Source organism: Glycine soja, chromosome 17, assembly GCF_004193775.1.
Source record: "Glycine soja cultivar W05 chromosome 17, ASM419377v2, whole genome shotgun sequence".
Lineage (NCBI taxonomy): Eukaryota > Viridiplantae > Streptophyta > Magnoliopsida > Fabales > Fabaceae > Glycine > Glycine soja.
The window spans coordinates 6,790,894-6,812,415 of NC_041018.1; the positions used below are offsets into that span (position 1 = coordinate 6,790,894).

General features: G+C 34.9%; 1 protein-coding gene and 1 long non-coding RNA gene across 6 annotated transcripts; both read left to right on the forward strand.

The window, feature by feature from the left end:
• The first annotated feature begins 784 nt into the window (after positions 1-784).
• LOC114393250 (protein MODIFIER OF SNC1 1-like) lies at positions 785-9,599 on the forward strand. 5 transcript variants are annotated; one of them, XR_003662508.1, is made up of 11 exons: positions 785-1,047; positions 2,305-2,379; positions 2,858-2,941; positions 3,036-3,080; positions 3,186-3,537; positions 4,028-4,130; positions 4,721-4,792; positions 4,911-6,219; positions 6,303-6,567; positions 6,652-9,211; positions 9,286-9,599. XR_003662508.1 is itself a non-coding variant. In XM_028354525.1 (10 exons), exons 2-10 carry the CDS (start codon positions 2,348-2,350, stop codon positions 9,100-9,102), a joined length of 4,713 nt encoding a protein of 1,570 aa, XP_028210326.1. In that variant the 5' UTR covers positions 785-1,163; positions 2,305-2,347; the 3' UTR covers positions 9,103-9,599. The 5 variants fall into 5 exon arrangements, 2 of the variants coding, with proteins under 2 accessions (XP_028210326.1, XP_028210325.1); XR_003662507.1 differs by having other exon boundaries at positions 9,297-9,599; XR_003662506.1 differs by having other exon boundaries at positions 9,300-9,599.
• Positions 9,600-18,773: 9,174 nt separating this feature from the next.
• Positions 18,774-20,009, forward strand: LOC114391901. Its single transcript, XR_003662198.1, has 3 exons — positions 18,774-18,846; positions 19,034-19,405; positions 19,833-20,009. It is a non-coding gene; the product is annotated as an uncharacterized LOC114391901 (long non-coding RNA).
• Positions 20,010-21,522: the final 1,513 nt, after the last annotated feature.

Here is a 21,522-nt window from a genome sequence, read left to right on the forward strand (position 1 = left end):
CAAAAAAAAATTATCCACTATTTGTGCAACAAATATTTTCAGCAACTCAAATATTAATGAGTTTAATGTCTGAGTTTTTATCTCATAAATTATTTTTTGAATTATTTTTAAATAATTATTTTAAAAATTAACAAATTTATTATATATAATAAGTTTAGATTGAATGACTATGTATATTTATATTATGAGTACATAATTTTTTTAACATTAATTAGCCACATGCATATATAGATAAACAAACAACTAATCATTTAATGGATTTTTTTTAATTTCTTTATCTACTCCTCCGATGTATTCTACAGTTTACAGAAAAATATTGTTTAGAGAAATTTGGTGAAGGATTCAAAATTATAAATACTTCTCATGATTTTTTTATTATATGATACTAACACTTAATATTATGACATCTCTCAATTTTATTAATTTCTTTTAAAAATAATAGATATTTAAAGTTTTTTATTTAACATATAATTAATCACTTCTCATCAAATTGATTTTATGATAAAAGTGATACTTTCCATTGTAATTTCCTATCTAAATAAGGAATCAAGCCTTCGATCTTAATTAACTTATTCACTTATTTAATAACTTTTGATATTTTATTACTTTTATAATGAAAAAGTATACATAATAAAATAAAATAAAATATTACTGTAAAACAAGTTATAGTATTAAAATTTGATAAATGTGGTATAACTTTGGTATGACGTGTAAAATAAAACTTAATTAATGTAATTTTGTAGAATGGGCCTACATCCCTATATGAATAAACAATTTTTCTCACGGATGGTAAGGTAACTCAACTGTTACGTCTTTCAGCTCTTTCTTTTTTCTCTTTCTCATTCTCCAGCGAACCCTTCTCTTCCTCTCCGATCCGAAACCCATCGCCTCTAACTCCCACAGATCTCCCTCTCTTAAACTCACACCAAATTCCCCCTAACTTTTCATCGCATATTATTCCCCTTTTACCCTTCCCCTCTCTTCGCACCTTTCTGCAATTGCTTCTCTAGGGTTTCTCCGAGGCGACGGATTTTCCAGCTATATCCGGTACACTCTCGTTTCCACTTACAACATGTAACTCATCGGCGATTCATTCCGAGGAAACGAAGATAAAAAAACACGTATTTCGAGGGCAGGAAATTAGAACTGGCATTTTTGCAACTGTAACTGCTGTGGGATTTGATATACATGTTTTTTTTTTAATTGTTGGAGATTAAAATGGACCCGTGTAGAGTATGTTTTATCGCCATAGTGTTTTTGTATAATCGTTTATTTGTATTTTTCATACTTTTGTGGAATATAAGGATCCAAAGGCCTTTTTTATTTATTGTCATTATGCTTCTGAATTTCAATTGGACGCCTGTTTTCTTAATTTTTGAAGATGTTGTGCGTGTGTGATTGTGGGGCTTAACTTGCATATGATAGCATTGTTGAGGAGTGCCCGTTGTTGAAAAGTTTGTGTTGCTTTTGGATCTCTGGTTTGATGATAAGATCACTACTATGGAACTGACAAAATGATTGGTGGAATTGAATGTTAGCGGTTTTGGAATATGTTGTTATATAAGTCGATTCATTGCATGAAGTTCAGACTCTTTTTGTAGTCATTTGAACTTTGAATATAGCTGCATGATATTAAATGCATCGGTGGAAAACATGATTTTAGAAATAGAAACCCTTAATAGAACATTACTACATAGGTGGATGGGAAAACTGCAAGCATAGATATTATTTAATGGGATTGGCTGATTGGGTGAAATGAATAAGTATAATCATTGTTTAGAAAATCAATGGTTAAGATTTTTAAGAATTTCATTTTGTGTTGTATACACACATGTATTTTGCCACTATTTCATCAACCAACAGAATTAACTTACACTCTGAACTGTTCCCTGCGATTTAGAGGAGTCTAATTCTATTTCATGTAAGTTAATAATCTTACTGAGACCAAGAGCAGATGAACTGTGTGTCATGTTTACCATTTTAGGCTCAGCTCCATTTGGAGACTGGTGAGATTTGATAATAAATGGAGAAAATAATGAAGACAGCAATGGATTTTTCTGCCATTGAAATTTAACATTTTGTGGGCCTAACTTGGTGACTGTGTGAAATGCATGTATTGAGAACGATGTTATGGATGAATGGCATCCTAAAGTTAGAACTAGAATACATTGAGAAAAAGAGTATTTCTATTAAACATTCACAGGTTTAATGTTGACATTATTGTACATCTTAAATTCTTACCTGTATGAATTCATTGCAGTATGTCTTATCAATTGAATTATGTTTCTCTGTCTCTCTTATCAGGCCTTTCAATTGGATTGAATGACCGTGTGGCGGCAACTAGGCTATGACTTCAAGCATGTTGAGTGGGGAGCGAAGGTATGTTTCAATTTGAGTGCTTTAAGCCACTAAAAATGAACTAATGGTTAGGATTTTGGGTCGTGTGCAGGACACTAGACCAGAAACCAGTGTATGCGTGTTATTCAAATTAAAAAGAACTGAGAAAAAAAGCATACCTCGCATGCTCACTCCTCCTCCTCCTCCCTATATTCTGCTAACCTTCTAACTTGATTTGTCAACTCAGCATAACAAATTCCCCTTCCTTGTAACCTATTACTCTATTACTGTCTTTTGCAATTAAGTATTTAGAATTTGGATCATATGTTTCTTCAGGCATTGTTACACGATCCAATAGTTTTTCTAAGGTCCATTTGGCCCCATTATCTGACTTGGGCCATTACTTAGTTTGTTATAAATTATCATAGTTCTCCCCAATGTGTTCATGAGTTATAAATTTATTAACTTATTAAGTGATTAAAAGAAAATTGAAATTGATAATATGCTAATGCTGTTGCAGATGGGCCTCTTCTTCCAGAAGAGGTGGTATGACTGTTTTAGGGAAAGTTGCAGTTCCAAAACCTATCAACTTACCCAGTCAGAGGTAATTAAGTTCTGTCTGAACACTTTTCTCTTTTCAGTTTTCAGTTAACTAATTGGTTTACCATCTGAAAATTTTCCCTCTTATTTTTCTCAAGGTTAGAAAATCATGGTCTGGACCCAAATGTGGAGATTGTTCCCAAGTGAGTATATATTTTATAGACCTGAATAATATAAAATTTTCTGCTTCATTTGTTCTTCTAGTCTTAGATTAGATTATTGATGCTTGTGTGATCTTTTTTTATTAGGGGTACACTCAGCTGGGGTAGTAAATCATGGGGGTCTTCTCTGTCCCCAAATACTGATGGCGGTACTAGTTCACCCAGTCACCTCAGTGCCCGTCCATCATCTGGTGGAAGCGGCACACGGCCTTCCACTGCTGGCAGTGATAGGGTTCTTGAGCCTACTGCTAATTCATGGGGGTCAAATTCTCGGCCTTCATCAGCGTCTGGGGCACTGTCAACAAATCAGTCTTCACTGACATCACTGCGTCCTCACAGTGCAGAAACAAGACCTGGTAGCTCACAGCTGTCTCGATTTGCTGAACCCTTAACTGAAAATTCAAGTGCTTGGAATGCTGCTAGGACTACAGAAAAACTGGTAGGCTTCTGCTTGAAACTTGAATGTAGTTTTTAAGAATTTTTTAAATGTAGTTTTTTGCTATTCATTGTTTCTATGATCATATAGGCTGATTTAGTCTAGTGTTAAAGATGTTTGTCTTTACAATTATTGTCACTGGAATTTTCACTTGTAAAAATTTCCATTTCTTACCTACTTTTGGTTGGTTGGGGGAAGGTGCACACCTTGTTGTGGAATATAATTTTTATGATAATGCATATATTTGTAGATATGATTTGGTATTTATGTGGTAAGACCTATTATCTTCTTGTATGACTATGATTTACTGATTAAGACCTGGGTATAAAACTATAGATATTCCAAACATCTTATATATACATTATTTTCTGGGCTACTATCAAAATAGATGTTTTGTCCTCCTTGTATTCGTAGGTCTACCTGTCTATGGCTGCCTTTAGTTTCCATGCATTGCTAGCCCTACCGCTTATAATAGTTTGGTACAAAATTGCAGGGAGTTACACAACCCAAGAATGAAGAATTTTCTCTAAGCTCTGGAGACTTTCCAACCCTTGGTTCTGATAAAGATAAGTCTGTCCTGAATTCTGAGTTGGAAGGTATCATCATACTCTGTATTACTATTATGGTGATTGCTTTTTTAAATAGAATATTTTTTTATGGACAATAGGTGTACATTTTATGGTCATAGTTGTTTAAACATGTATTTATCGTTTAGTAGTGGTTATTGTCAATATAATGGTTTTAACTGAAATTCTAGGATTTGTTGTTTATGTTGAAGGATACCAATTATTCCCTTTAAACACTTTGAGTCTCTTTATATTACTATGCCAAGAAGATTAAAGGTTTTAACTTTTAACATATATATGTGGTTTATTGACAGCACATTTTGTCCTTGGGTTTTATAATTAAAATTCCTTTATACATTCCCTAAACAGAGCTATATGTGTGATATTAGGAATGGTTGGAAGAGGATTCACTTATATTTAATGAATACATACTTACAGTTTTCAGCTTCCACTATGTGTTGAAATGAGTGTTTTGTGTAAAAGTGGAGTGTGAAATTCATCTTGCACTATGGCCACATTGGCTTTAAAGTGGGACAAATATGGTTGTAATTTTATTGTTAGTTGTTGAATGGTTATACTTCCAATTTTTAATAATTTTTCTTTTCATCAACCATTGGCAGACCACAGTTCTCAAGCTCACCCTGACTTGTCTTCTGAACTCAGGAAAGATATAAATGAGATCCCTGTTATTGGTATGTGTGCATGCTCTTGCTGTTACACTAATGTTTTAATTCACTTTTTATTCTGCCTTTTTCTGCTAATAGGTTTTGCTTCCTTCTGTGATGATCTTTTGTGCTGCTGGTATTTCAGATGATGTTCCTGTAAATGCAAATATTAAGGGTGGAACTGTAAATTCTTGGAGGAGAGATAATCAGGCTTATAACGAGGAAGGTGTGAGGCCAGGCATAGAGAAATGGCAGGGAAATTCCCAGCCTTATCCTAATGCTGGTATTCCTCCTCAACCATTTGATGCTTGGCATGGTCCTCCTGTAAACAACCCTCAAGGCCGTGTTTGGTTCAGGGGTCCTCCTAGTGGTCCTCCATTTGGAAATCCTGTTCCTCCAAGTGGCTTTCCAATTGAACCATTTCCATATTACCGTCCACATATGCCTCCTACTGGTCTTGCAAACCCACCACCCCCAGTTCCTCCTGGAGCTGGACCAAGAGGGCACCATAAGAATGGAGATGTCTACAGGCCTCATATGCCTGATGCCTTTATTCGTCCAGGCATTCCTATGAGACCTGGCTTTTTCCCTGGTTCAATGGTCTATGAGGGATATTACAGTCCTCCAATGGGCTATTGCAATTCAAATGAACGAGATGTTCCTTTCATGGGAATGGCTCCTGGACCCCCTGTCTATAATAGGTACTCAAATCAAAATCCCCCCGAACCTGGCAATTCACAAGGTGGATCTGGTGGATATGGTAATGCTGGGAAGCAATTGACCTCAGAGCAAGTGGAATCTGGTCATCCTTCGGATACTGCTGGACCTTACAGAGTTCTTCTTAAGCATCATGAATCAGATAGGAAAAATGAACCAACAAATTGGGAGGATTCAGAGACAACCAATGCAACACATGTTGATGGCAGGGGACAACCAAGAATGACTGTTTGGGAGAATGAGCAGAGATCAAATTACAGAAAGAATGAGGAGAGGGATTTGAGGACAAGTACTCGTGGTGAAGTTTCTTCTCAGTCTTCAGAAAATCAAGTATCTAGTTCTTCTGTGATGAAGGCAAAATTTCCCGAAAGTTCAGGAAACATAAAAAAATCTGATGATATTTCAGCAAGGAAATTGGATGGTGTTGCCTCTGATATGCTAGAAATCTCCTCAAAACCATCTGCTTCAAAAGATGCCAGCCTGATTCAAAAGATAGAGGGTTTAAATGCAAAAGCCAGGGATAATTCATCTGCTAGAATTAGAGAGGAGCAAAGGAATAAAATTCATGCCAGTAATGCTCCGATAAACCATGTGGAAAATGCAGTTGGTGCGGATGTTGTGTTTCCAACCAGAACGCATGCCACGGAAATCATAAATCCTGCCCATCATGAAATGGGCGCTGCAGGTGCAGAAAAGAATTCTGAATCCTTATCTTTCAGTGGAACGGCCACATCCAGGTTTGGTCATAACTTTTAGGTGTCTACTGCTGTAATTATGGTTCATTTATCTTGTTGAAAAATATTGAAGTGCTTATTCACAGGCAAGCTGCTCATGGAATGCATGGTAGAGGTGACCATCGTAACAAAGGAAGATCAAACAATCAAGATGCTGATGGTTGGCGAAAGAAATCCGTGGTTGAAGATTCTTCAGCTTCATCAGGTGCACAGTTGGAAGCATCGAATGTTCTTGTGGGTGATCATCAAATACCTGTTCAGACCTATGATAGGTCTGGATCCTTTAATAAAGCCAGGCACATTGGAGAATCTGTTCAAACCAGGTCTGATCCTGCTGACAACCATGCACAGGTAGTGTGTATACCTCTTCTATGCTTACTACTCACTCAACTACCTGCATTTAATACTTACGTAATACACTTTGAAACTCGTCAGCGTGCCAAAATGAAAGAGTTAGCCAAGCAACGGACTAAGCAACTGCAGGAAGAAGAGGAGGAACGGATAAGAAAGCAAAAGGCTAAAGCTCTTGCAAAGTTGGATGAGTTAAACAGGCGTTCTCAAGCAGGGGATGGATCAACTCAGAAAGAGTATACTACGAATTCTGCCATCCAGAATAAGCAAGAGGAATTACAACCTTCTGAGTCTACAACTGCAGCAGGCAAATTTGCACCCATCAGTTCAGCTACAAACGACCCCAGCATTAGTAAAGTGGAAAAATCACCAGTCTTGTCTGGTGAGCCAACTGTAGAGACACTTAAGAATTCTGGCAAAGAGCCTATTCTGAATCATCAAGCAGTAGCCCTGCACCAGGATATTAATAATGCTGATGCTACTAATGTGCATAACAATGTCCCCTCAAAGCAGAGGCGAATGAACTATAAACAAAAGCAAAATCTTCCTTTAGAGAAAACATCAAGTGAAAAGGTTGTTTCTACCACCTCAACTGCCTTGAAAATTGAGAATGAGACAAGGGTTGATGTTTCTCTATCTTCTGGTGGTGTTACAAACGACATTGGTTCAGCCCGTGGCTCTGACTTATCCATGAATTCAGCTGCTGTGGTTGAGTCTTCAGTAAATCTGAAAAAGAAGAATATCAGGAATGGCAAAAACAAACAGAAACATGAAGAAGGTTCATCTCAGGCTGCACTACCATCGGCAATACCAAAAGAATCCAATCTTTCCAAAAGCTCAGTTGAAAGTGATAAGTCCAAGGCTTCAGACTTTGAGTTAGATCAGGGCCCACTTCAGCCAGCACCCTTGTCTAAAGATCCAAATCAGTTTTCGGAGCAACACAGATATTTAGCAAATGAGGAATCCCATGGTAGAATGAATAGCCAGTGGAAATCACAGCATTCTCGTAGGATGCCAAAAAATATGCAGGCCAATAGACCGGCAGAGAAATCCCATGGGACTGATGCTGTGATGTGGGCACCTGTTAAACCTCAGAGCAAGAGTGAGATCGTGGATGAATTGAGTGAGATAAGTAAAATTGAGGCAGTTAATCCTCTAAAGAGTGAGCAGCAGGTGCATAATTTAAAAAATAAGAGGGCAGAAATGGAGAGGTATGTTCCGAAACCTGTTGCAAAAGAAATGGCTCAGCAAGGAAACATACAACAGGTAGCTTCATCAAGCAGTCAGGCTCCTACTGATGATAGCATTGGGAGAGTTGATTCGGCATCACTGGGCCCCCAGGTCATTCAGCATACCAATTTAGTTGTTGGAAAAGTGGGTTCTGGAATGGAGTCTAAAAACAAAGATGGAAGGCATATTAAGCAGGGAAAAGCACATGGATCATGGCGGCAACGGAATCTAACAGAATCAACTAATGTACATGAGGTGCATGATGGACTGGACCATGATTTAAACTCTGAACCAACAGAGCATCATCATGATCAGAAGGCTGAAGTAAGCTTTGTGAAAGGACAAACAAAGCATTTTAATGACTCTGGTGATATTGATGGTTCATACAATTCTAACAGCAATAATGCAGCTGCTTTGGGCTCAGCTCCTGTTATTAAAGATTATTCAGCCACAGGTAGAGGGAGGCGGCCCCCTTTCAGAGGGCACAAGGGTGCTGGGGGGAACCGTGATGTTGATAACAAAAAAAATTCTGGGGAGCCAGGGAAAGTTGAAATGCGTATTTCATCCTCCTCTGAGCACGGTCAACCCGATGTTGGTGTGGCTTCTAAAGATGACCGAGCTGTTGGAGAACGTTTGATGTCTCAATGGCAACCTAAATCTCAAGCATCTAATAATCACAGAGGAAACGTATCAAGTGATCAAAATGCTAGCTCAGTAGTTGGAGCTAACAAAAAGGATCCCACTCATGATGGGGAATCTCTTCCAGTGAGCCATGGCAAGAGTTCCAATGCTCACGTCTCCCAACCTTTCCATGATCAATCAGTCTCTGAAAAGACCAAGGCTGGAGAAGCTCCTCATTTTGGGAATCAAGAGGGTAAAAGAGAGAGAAAAAATGCTCCATCAAAAAGGCATCACCACTCCCCAAATCAGGTATCTGTTACCTCTGTTGAGCAGACTCCAACAAGTGCAGATCTTTTGCACAATCAACGCCCATCTTCTGGGTCTGGCAAAAATGTAAACCATAATCGGTTTCGAAGAGGACATGAATCACATGGAGATTCAAAGCCACCAACCCAAGATAACAGACATTATAATCAACCTACAAACCGGGAAAGGCAGGGTCCAAACTTGCATTATGAGTATCACCCCGTTGGCTCATATGATGATGGAAAATCGGACAACTTTGAGCGACCTAAAAATGGTAACCATGGTGGGGGAAGATTTAGGGAGAGAGGTCAAACTCACTCACGCCGAGGTGGGGGAAACTCTTATGGACGCCAGGGTGGTTTTGAAGCTTTTGATTAGATGCCAAGTTGATCGGTAGTGGAGAGACTTTCTTAAGGTGGTCTTTTGTGTCATCCATCAGAAGCCATACATCCATCAACTGTGCTGCTATAGTCAGCCGTGTTTTCAGGTATATGCAATCTAGGTTCTAGATTTGTTTGACTTCTGTAAATGTAGTCGTATTAATTATGTTCTGATGGTCAGTATGTATCCAGCAGGGCTAAGAACGGTGAAGATGGTGTCCCCGTTTTTGTGGGGGGCTGGGGGCAGAAGAGGGTTTCGTGGATAGAGTTCCCTGTGGTTGATTGTTATTTTTCTAGTGTATCTGATTGAAAATTAGTAATTTGATGGCATTTTGTTTCTTAATGAAAGTATGGAATACTTGACATGTTTCAACGTGTCTATTGCTAGGGATAACATGGAGATACCAAATAGAGAACATGTGTGTTCTACGGTGCCCTTTTCCGCGTTTTTTTTGGTGGAAAATATATGAAATTTGCTCCAGCGTTTGCGCAGTATGAGTAAAAATTATTATTTGAAATTAGGTAATGACTTGTCAGAAATTCATCAAAGACGTGAGCTACCAAAGTTCAAACACTGTTCATTTGTTTTTTTTTTTCTTCTTCTGGCGTGCGTTTGTTATTGTTAAAACTGGACAGACAATGAATTGGAGAGATTTTTGGATGTTAATAGCCTACCTCGGTTTAATAATTTAAACTCAAACTGAGTTATTTGTTCTTTTCAAAAGAATGTGCTCTTTTTTCATTTTAATAATTCAATGAAGTAATAATTTTAAAAAATGAAAAATGTTTTACTGCTTGTTATGAGTTTAATTATTTTTAAGGGCTTAAATTGGAAGAGTCAGTGGGATTTCTTCGAGGCAATATATTTTAAGATATGCAGCTTGAATTGGAAAACGAAGCGACTAAATTAAAAAAGATTACCAAGCCTGAATTTTGGGTGAGAATTGGAAATGGTACGTGAGACTGGGGTGTTCAAATTCAAATCGTTTAAAAGGAAATTGAAAACTGTACTAAAAAACCCGAAAAGTGAAGCAAAACGAGTTTCTTGGATTTTCTTGGTGAGACCAATTTGGTTTGGTTTGGTTTCGTTTATGGATACTAGAACAAAATCATCACTCACAAGTTGAAATGTCCTCACAAGAATACTATTACTAAGTATATCTGTTACAACTTACTATAACTAACTGAACTAATTAAAGTCTAAATTCTAATAGCAAATCAAAAGGTCTCTCTGCCACTCATCACCATTTTCTTGCTTACCGAATATTCCAATGGCCGTCATAATGGGTTGCTCCTCATCTTTTCCTTTTTTGTACTTTCAACTCAACACAAATCCCAAGGTGTGCACCTGGTTCTGTCTATCCTTTATCGCTAAATTAAATAAAGAAAAAGATTAGTATTAGTGTGTTTGACTTGTGTGTTGTGCGTGCTACTTTACTTGACGATCAAGCTTTTCTTGCTAATATTGTTTTCTTTCACCCGAGATTTGGTCTCTTTTCTCTCTTTATTTAGGAATGCTAAGTGAAACATTTTCATTTTTCAGAGTTCATCTAATTTTCAATTTCTCAAGATTCACGGTTGATTTCTTTCAACTTTTATCACAACCGCATTTTGTGGATTTTCCATTTTTATGCAATCTTTAACTTTCTTTGTTAAATTCAGTTTCACATATAAATGTCGTGTGGTGTGGTGTGGTGCAGATTCAACAATGTCTATATTAAGTATTAACTTTATTTACCGAAAATTGGTGAGAGTAAAAGTAAAATGTGTGAAAAAAATGTAAACTGTCAGTTACTAGTTTGAATTCTACTGTTAAATGCCTCTAGATTGTTTTTTTGGAAAAAATTCTATTTAATTATGCTGTCAATGAAAATTGCATAACTACTACTGTATCTTCATTGTTCCACTTACATAATTTATTTCCTTCGATACTAAGTTGAGCTTATCGCTATTTGTCAACCAGCAAAGTGTTGCTCACTTGACAATATCTGATAAAGGTAGCCTTTTTTTTTTTTGTGGGGCTATTTCTGAATTTTTCTCATTTTTTTCATAATTTTCTGAGTTAACTACCAATTCTTCAATCTTCACTGTTTAAAGAATTAGCGATTTTGATATGATCGGTTCCAATTGAATTTTTAAATAAATACTATATTATTGGCTATGGAAAATTGGTATGCACTTTCTGGAGGTGACCTCTGTTAACATTTTTCTGTTTGTGTATTTATGTGATGGTTAGACAAATCATATGGGCATATACTTGGAGTACCAAAGTTAAGAGCAAGGCTCCAACCGCAGACTGCGCTTGCTGTTGGCTCTGAGGATCACTCACAAATCAGTTATCTCCAAAGAGCTCCTAAAGATACCTTTCCAATTGCCAGCTCATGTTTTCATATATCCGGAAATGATGGAAAGCCAGTAGTCACATTTTGTAATAGTCCATTTAGCAGAGATAATGAAGTCAATTCATCAAATTCAGAAAGGACTATGAACACCATATTGTGGTTTATTGGCCCTGCTGTCCTTGTTGCTTCTTTGGGTTTTCCTCTAATCTGCTTGCCTGAAATATTCTGTAGAATTTTTAGAGACAAATCATTGACAGGTGAGTGACTTCTCTTTCAAAGAAATTCTATTTTGTGATATGTTTCTTGCCTGCTATATACATGATTTAGTATTTATAAGGTGTAGTGTCTTTCATTGATATGCTGTTCAAAGCAACTTGTCCTTGACGAGTGGAAAAAGATTCATTTGTTTCATGCTTTAAGTAATAACTTCTGTGAATTAGGTAGGGGTATATTGTTACAATAATGATGGAAGCTTTAAGCAGAATATCCCCAAACACTGGAATGTCCCATTGCTTGCCTGAAATATTGTTATTTTATTATCTTTTCTTTATTCCTTCTTTTACTTAATGCTGAACTCTGAACTTCTATTAATTTTTAAGCTCCAGTTTTCCTCCTATTGTTCTCACAAGAAGCAATTTTCTATTGTGGAGTTGCGATTTTTCTTCTTCTACTAGACCATTGAGACCCAAACAACTGGATGATCCTTCTGCAAACAACAGCGATTCTCTGACCCTGCATTTGGTAAAGGAATACTTCTCTTCTATTGCTTCCCTGATGATTAGACAGCTTAGTATTACAATTCCAATGGTCACAATGGGTTTGACCTGGCCAATGGAATAGCCATGTAGTTCCTGTAACTCTTGCTCCATACCTGGTTGGTGTATTTGTCCAATCCGCATTTGAGAATCTTGCACTATATTGGAAGTCACCTTCACGGGATGCTATCCCTTTTATTTTTCATGTATGACAAATCCTAAGACCCTCGTTATTAACAATTGTCACTAAACATTTTGATTGTTGGATTCTTTCAGTTTGTTAAAAATTTAAATTACCTTAGTTGTCTCTTGCACTGGCTCTTAATCAACTGAAAATGTTCAAATTTCAAATATTCTTATTCTTGCTTCTCAATTGATGAACAAACTAATAAATTGTTAAATGCGCAGGTATATAGATTGCACCAAATACATAGAGCATCAAGTAGGCTAACATTTCTGTTATTTGACCTCGCGGAAGCTGAGACGGTCTATAGCAACCTGCCTGTAACCCCCAGTAATTGGTTAGGACTTACAACCATCCTTCAGCTCCTTCTTGTGATTTGTATTTGGTCTTTCTCAAGCTTCCTCATGAGATTCCTACATTATGCTTCTTCAACTATGAAGTGATGCCAACATATGATGTAAGGTTTACATTTTTTTGGCACTGATCCTCTAACTAGAATACTGATTGTGGTTGCTAGATTTTGTGAATGAGGATTTTAAATACAGAAAAAGCAATTGAAGGGATATTGTTTGCAGTTCTATTTCTGCATACATGTTAGAACCCTTATGATTTGTTTGTCCTAGTTACGTCCTGCTTCTATGTATGTTTGTATGATGTACCCACCTTCGTGTTTGTTGAAGATATACTTTTGTAACTGTATAATATTTTATTTTTTAGTTTTTCAAATAGGATTTAGTAAATAAGTTGGTTTTCTATATTTTAGGAGTATGTCAGTTTTAATGGATTAGTCTAGTCAATAAGTGGTTTCTATCTTTAAGGAGCAAGTTAGTTTTAATATTCTGTTTTACTAATATTTTGTTATCTAATTAGTTTATCTTTTGTTATTTATTATATCGCTGCTGAGAACAATTTGATTTAGAATAAAATAATTCTATTTTCTCCGCATACGTATTGTCTCTCTTCTCTCCTCTGTTTTTTATAATTTCCTCCACAAAACCAACAATTGATATCAGAGCCTTATTCTTACGGGACCTGTACCATGAAAGGTGAAGCAAGTTTTTCCCACATAACTCTTCCAATCTTTGATGGAGAGAATTATGATCTTTGGGAAGTGAAAATGCAATCCTACATGGAGTCTTTAGATTTGTGGGATGCTGTGAAAGATGATTATGAAATATATCCGCTGCCTGAAAATCTCACCATAACCCAAATTAAAAATCACAAGGAAAAAAAGATGAAGAAGACAAAGGCGAGGTCATGTTTGTTCACTGGTGTTTCACAAATGATATTCACCAGAATCATGACTCTTAAATCATCCAAAACAATTTGGGATTATCTAAAAGAGGAATACGCTGGAGATGATAGAATACGAAGCATGCAAGTGCTGAATTTAAGGAAGGAATTTGAGCTTCAAAGGATGGAAGAGTCAGAGATAATCAAAGAATAGTCAAACAAATTGTTGGGTATTGCCAACAAGATAAAGTTGTTGGGAAGTGATTTTGCTGATTCGAGAATTGTAGAAATTTTTTTGGTAATGGTGCTGGAGAGGTATGAAGCATCTATAGCTTTATTGGAGAACACAATAGATCTGTCGAAAATCACATTGGTAGAAGTGCTACATGCCCTGCAAGTTCAAGAGCAGCGAAGGTTGATGAGGCAAGATCATGTTGCCGAACGTGCTTTGCCCGCCAAACATCATGAAGTTGATGAAAGCAAAAAGATTTTTTTCAAGAAGAATCAGCCAGCAAGCAGCGAAAATAATGCAAACAACCAAAACAAAGGTAAGGATAAAAAGAAAAATTATCCATCTTGTTAGCATTGCGGAAAATTGGGTCACCCACCATACAAATGTTGGAAACGGACAGACGCAAAGTGCAGCAAGTGCAATCAGCTTGGACACGAAGCTATAATTTGTAAAAACAAATTTCAGCAACAAGAAGCCAATACCCAAGTTGTTGAGCAGGAGGAAGAAGATTATATTTTTGCTGCAACATGTTATTCGATGAGGAGTAGTTCTAAATGTTGGTTGATTGATAGTGGTTGTACGAACCACATGACATATGATAAGACTCTATTCAAGGATTTGAAGCCAACTAATGTCTCAAAGGTCAAAATTGGGAATGGTGGCTATATGCCTGTAAAAGGAAAATGAACTATTGCAATTTCAACGTGTTCAGATACCAAATTAATATCAGATGTTCTTTATGTACCTAACATTGACCAAAACTTGCTAAGTGTAGGTCAGTTGATTAAAAAGGGATTTAAAGTGTCCTTTGAACATCAACATTGCTTTATCTATAACATTGTTGGTCGGAAAGTTCTAAGGGTTAAAATGAAAGATAAAAACTTCTCATTTGATTCAACAGAGGAGGAGCATACAACCTATTTCACTCAAGTCACACCCATGGAACTCTAACACAAGAGACTTGGTCATTGTCATCTTGAAAGAATGCTAAACATGAAAAAAAGGAAATATGCAAAATAAAATTTGAAGAAGTTTCAAATGGAGGAATGCAAATCTGTTAGCACACCAATGAATCAAAAGGAGAAGTTCAACAAGGAAGAAGGTGTTGATAACATTGATGAAGGATATTATAGGAGCTTGATTGGATGTCTAATGTATCCCACTACAACAAGGCCAGACATTCTATTTGCTCAAAAGAACAAAACTGGAATTTTTGTTGACAATCAAGTAGTCATTGCTATTGCAAACAATCCCTTGTGTCATGGGAAGACTAAACATTTCAACATCAAGTTCTATTATTTGATAAAGATGCAACAAAGTGGAGAAGTGAACTTAATTTACTGCAAGTCTAAAAATCAACTGGTTGACATGTTTACAAAGTCATTACCTATCAACAAACTTGAACTCTTAAGGTAAAGAATTGGAGTTTGCAGTTCCAAAAGCAAGGAGGAGTATTGAAGATATACTTTTGTAACTGCATAATATTTTATTTCAGTTTTTAAAATAGGATTTAGTAAATAAGTTGGTTTTCTATATTTTAAGAATATGTCAGTTTTAATGGATTAGTGGTTCATATATTTAAGGAGCAAGTTAGTTTTAATATTCTGTTTTGTTAATATCTTGTTATCTAATTAATTTATCTTTTGTTATTTATTGTATCGTTGCTAAGAACAATTTGATTTAGAATAAAATAATTCTATTTCTTTCGCATACGTATTGTCTTTTTTCTTCCCTCTGTGTTTATAATTTCCTCCACAAAATCAACACTGTTTAAGTTGAAAATTGAAATCTGCATGAATACACGAGAACAGGAGTGATAACCACGTGCAAAGCTGATTAATTGTATGATTTGTATCTGAATTTGTGTATAAGTTATAGATGTAATGTATCCAAATGGTGCAGAAAAAAGAGTGTGCCTAGTTAAACATATTGTTAGTGGAATGATAATTTGAGGGTAACTAAATATGTTTGGATTGGAATTTGTAAAAGTATCCAATAGTTGCTTCTCCCAAAATTTGAGTTACTAGAGAGGGATACAAGAGTGGATCAAAGGAGGGGATTGAAATTTTTTTATAACATTATTTAAATATCAAATTTCTAATAAATAATAAATTTAAAAAATATTTATTATTAATTTTATATAATCTACTAGTAGAAGAAAGTTAAGCAAATATTAACTTAAAAACTTATTTTTCTTATATAATTTTTACATTAATATTTTTATTCCTCATATATACATAAAGGATCGTGCCATGCATGCCCTCCTTGGATCCGTCCTTGCATGTCACCAAACTGAATTTGCTTTTCAAAAATACATTAACTCAAAAACTCTTTGAACAGTTAATCAAACATGTCCATCAAGTGGAATTTTCTCTCTCTTCAAAACTCCTTCAATTATCAAATTTCAATTTATCCGAGTATTAAAGCTAACAAAATTTTAATTTCTTCAAATAAAAATTAAACGCCTACTTGCATGTAATATTTTGTATTTATATGTATTTAAGTAGAGAAATTATTTTGTAGGTAATAAAAGATATAATTTTCAATGAAATGAAATACAAAATCACAATGAACAATCTTATCTTGTAACTTCCACCTCTTTTCATTCAATTTTAATCATACTTATTTTAATTATACCTAACACAAGTTCAATGGAGTCTCCTCTTCTGAGTTCCAACCACATTTTCTCCATCCAGGTGTATTATTCCAGAATCAAAGTCTCATTGAAAGTAAAATATACTTTAGAAGTGATTTCATTAAATAAGATTAAATTAATTAAAAATAAAATTTGCTTATATTTTTAGAGAAAAAAATGATATTTTTGGAATACAGAATGCGCATAGCTTGCGGAGGAAGTAACGATTTGCACCGCGATGGTGCGAAGGACATACATATACAAACGTACCCAACTTGAAACAAATCAAATTGAAAGAAAGTCTCTCTCACTCACCATTTTCTTGCTTGCAGTCACCAATGCCCTCCATAATCTTGTTGTTATGATGAAGCTTTTCTTGCTACTGTAATATTGTTTTCTTCAACTACAACACTCGAGTTAGTTTCAGTTTCTTTTCTCTCTTTCTTTAGGAATGCCAACTAAAAAAACTTTTTCAGAATTCGTCTAATTGTTAATTTCTCAAGATTCGTGGTTCTTTCAACTTTTTCTTTGTGGATTTAATGTTTTTATGCAATCTTTAACTTCCATTGTTAAATTCAGTTTCACATATAAAGATCGTATGATGCAGATTCAAGAAAATATTTGTTAGCTTTATTTCCCCCCAAAATTGGAGAGTAAAATTAATGTGTGAAACTGAAATGTAAACCGTCCGTTCCGACTTCCGATTACTAGTTTCAATTCTACTGTTAAGTGTCTCCAGAATTTTCTTTTTGTTTGGGAATAAATTCTATTTTATTACGCTGTCATTGAAAATTGTTAAACTACTACAGTGTTTCCACTTACGTCATTTATTTTCCTTCGATATTCAGCTGAGGTTATCGTAGTTTATCAACAAGCAAAGTGTTGCTCACCTGACAATTTCTGATCAAGGTAGCTCACTTGTTTGTTCGGGCTAATTCTGAAACTTTCTCCGTTTTTCCGTATTTTTATGAGTTAACTACCTATTCTTGAATCTTCATTGTTTAAAGAAGTAGCACTTTTGATATGATTGGTTCGTATTGGTTTTCTTAAATAAATCTGTTATTATTGACTATGGAAAATTGGTGACCTCTGTTAACATTTTTCTGTTTGTGCATTTGTGTGAGGGTTAGACAAATCATATGGGCATATACTTGGAGTACCAAAGTTGGGAGCAAGGCTTCAGAAACCGCAGACTGCGCTTGTTGTTGGCTCTGAGGATCACTTACAAATCAGTAACCGTTCATTTAGCAGAGATATTGAAGTCATATCATGGTTTATTGGCCCTGCTGTCCTTGTTGCTTCTTTGGTTTTTGTCTAACCTGTTTTCCTAAAATACTCCGTAGCATTTTTGGAGACACAGTATTAGAAGGTGAGTAACTCTCTTTTAAAGAAATTCTGTTTTGTGATATGTTTGGTTTGCCTGCAATATACATGGTTTAGCATTTGTAAGGTTTAGTGTATTTCTTGCTTTTAGATGCTGTTCAAAGCTACTTGTCCTTGATGAATGGAAAAAAATTCATTTGTTTCATGATTTAATTAGAAAACAGTTGGCAAGAATAATAACAAATAATCGCGTAATGGTGTTGCAAACACAAGTGAACTAGGTTATTAGTAGATTTTTAAACTGTTCAAACTTTGTCAGTCAAAGGGACCGTTCAAACTTGTATATGTAAGACATGAACAAACATAAATGAACTTCAATTGAGCTTGCATGAGTTGTTCAACAAACACTGGAATGTACCATTGCTTGCTTTAAATGTTGTTTTATTATATTTTCTCTATTCCTTCTTTTACTTAATGCTGAACTCTGAACTTCCATTCATTTTTTATCTCCAGTTTTCCTCCTATCATTCTCACAAGAAGCAATTTTCTATTGTGGAGTTGCGGTTTTTCTTCTGCTACTAGACCGTTTAATGAGACCCAAACAACTGGATCCTTCTGCAAACAACAGTGATCCTTCTGCAAACGCACGTTCTATTAATATTTAAGTCCGGTTAGAAGAGGCAGAAAAATATTATTCCCATGAGAGTAAAATTTATAATAGCTTCAGGTTCTTTTCTCTCTTTCAAGAAAATCTATAATAGCTTTATTTTCCCCAAAATTGGTGAGAGTAAAATCAATGTGTGAAATGTAAATCGTCCGTTCCGTTTACTAGTTTCAATTCTACTGTTAAATGTCTATAGAACATTTCTCTTCTTTTTTCTTTCGGAATAAATTATATTTCGTTATGCTGTCATTGGAAATTGTTTAACTAAAGACCGTGTTTTCCACTAACATCATTCTTTTCCTTTGATTTTCAGTTGAGGTTATCGCAGTTTGTCAACAAGCAAAGTGTTGCTTACTTGACAATTTCTGATCAAGGTAGCTTGCTTCTTTGTTGGGGCTATTTCGGCATTTTTCTCCTTTTTCCCATAATTTTTCTGAGTTAACTACCTTCATTGTTTAAAGAATTAGCTATTTTGATATGATTGATTCCTATTGGATTTCTTAACTAAATATATTATTAGCTATGAAATAATTGGTATGCACTTTCTGGAGGTGACTCTAGACAAATCATATGGGCATATACTTGGAGTACCAAAGTTAAGAGCAAGGCTTCAGAAACCGCAGACTGCGCTTGTTGTTGTCTCTGAGGATCACTCACAAATCAGTGATCTCCAAAAAGCTCCTAAAGACACGTTTCCAATTGGCAACTCATGTTTTCATATATCAGGAAAGGATGGAAGAAAGCCAGTAGTCTCATTTTGTAACCGCCCATTTAGCAGAGATATTGAAGTCATTTCATCATCAAATTCAAAAAGGACTCGGATCAGCATATCATCGTTTATGGTCCCTTATGTCCTCGTTGCTTCTTTCCTTTATCCTCAATTCATTTTGCCTGAAATAATCCCTAAAATTTCTGGAAACTAATCATTAACAGGTGAGTAACTAACTTTTCTTTTAAATAAATTATATTTTGTGATGTGTTGTTGCTTTGCATGCAATATACATGATTTTGCATTTACAAGGTGTAGTGTATTTCTTGCTTGTAGAGTGACTAGGAACCATTTATTTGCTTCATGATATAAGTACAAAACAGTGGGTAAGAATCATTGGACAATTGAACTATACTGAAAGAATATATGGAGTTAAAACTAAGACGATTAGCATGTGTGAACTTGGTTTGTTTAAGTTTGTCTGAATTTGTACTTTTTTTAATTTTCTGAAAAATACTATTCTTTTCCTTTCCTTTCCTTTCCATGCACATAAATAGCTAATAACTGTAGAGAAATTTATAATATCTTTTATCTGTTCCTTCTTTTTACTTAATGTCGAACTCTGAACTTCCATTCATTTTTTATCTCCAGTTTTCCTCCTATTATTCTTCACGGAAGCAATATTCTATTGTGGAGTTGCAGTTTTTCTTCTTCTGCTAGACCGTTTAATGAGACCCAAACAACTGGATCCTTCTGCAAACAACAGTGATACTCCGAGCCTACAATTGGAACAGCGAATCTCTTTTGATACTGCCCTGGTGATGCTTAGACTGCTTAGTATCTCAATTCCAGTGTTCACAATGGGTTTGACCTGGCCATGGATTGGCCCTGTAGTTCCTGCAACTCTTGTTCCATACCTGGTTGGTATACTTGTCCAATTCAAATATGAGCAGATTGCAAGATATTGGAAGTCACCATCATGGGCTGCTATTCCTTTTATCTTTCATGTAAGACCAATCCTAATACCCTCTTTATTAATCTCCCTGAATTTTTCATGCCTGATAAAATTGGTGTCACTAAACCTTTTGATTGTTGGATTCTTTGAGTTTGTCAAATTTTAAATTACTCAACTGAAAATCAGCAAATAAGCAGTGATGCCTAGATGATGTAAGGTTTGTTCATAATATAATCTCACTGTTCAAAACACACCCCAGGTCTTCTTCTTTGGGCGGAATATTTCAAGATGTACTTTGTCTTTGGTTGGGTTTTTGTGTGTGTATTACAAACTAGAGAATCTGATTAGGCGCTGATCCTCCAACAAGTTTAATACTGATGATTGTGGTTGCTAGAACTTGTAAATGAGGATTTTAAATACATAAAAAGAAAATGAAGGGATATTGTTTGCAGTTCTGTTTTTAAGGGTAAATTCGATAAAATAATTTATCTAAGAAAATATTGGAAAATTGGATAATGAATGTAATTATCAGTCATGATGGGGTCGGTTTATCGGGTTAGGTTAACAAATATTCCCACTATTCCATTATAATAATTATTTTGTAAGAAAAAAAATTATTTCAAAATAGTTATCTCATTTTATTTTTGATGTAATATTAGTTACTTTTTTAACTTATATCTCGTATATATAATGAATTACAAAATCTATAATTAAATTAACGATGATGTAAGATTAATTTTATAAAATTATTATTTTATTTTTTCTATTTATTATTTTTTCTTCGTAGGAGTAAAATAATAATAATTATGTTGGAAAAAAAGAGTATAAGATCTTCATTAATGTGAAAGTAACCATTTTTGGTTGGTCATAACTCAAAATTAAAAGCAAAAGGAGAAAAAATAAGACACTAATTAATTAGGTTTGTTTAGATAAATTTCTTTAAAAATATTTCTGAAAGAAAATAAAAATAAACTTTGTATAAGTTAAAATTAGTTGATATATATCTTATAAAAAAATATCTAATATATAAGCTAGAAATTATTTTAGAGAAGCTAGTATGAAATAACTTTTACAAATTAATCTGAGTTGATTTTTTAACTTATGATAAACTCATTTCATATTTTTTCTCTTTCTCTGCTTTTAAAAAAGAAATATGTTGTTCATAAGGCTTCTTTTTTTTTTTTAAGTTGTTCGTAAGGTTGTTAGAGAAAGATGATTCATGTTTGCCTCACATAAGTGCGGTTGCATGAGGATATATTTGAATTGACAGAATAAAGTGGAACAAAACAGAATCACATTTAGTTTTATTATTTGGATTATTTAAAATAAGACTTGATAAGATATATTTTATTTTATTTCATTTCATTTCCTATGTTCCTTTTTCTT

Coding starts and splice junctions, on each gene's coding strand:
- LOC114393250 (XM_028354525.1), top strand. CDS start 2,348: ATGACTTCAAGCATGTTGAGTGGGGAGCGAAG. Junction 3,538..4,027: donor CTAGGACTACAGAAAAACTG/GTAGGCTTCTGC, acceptor ACAAAATTGCAG/GGAGTTACACAACCCAAGAA. Junction 4,793..4,910: donor AAATGAGATCCCTGTTATTG/GTATGTGTGCAT, acceptor CTGGTATTTCAG/ATGATGTTCCTGTAAATGCA.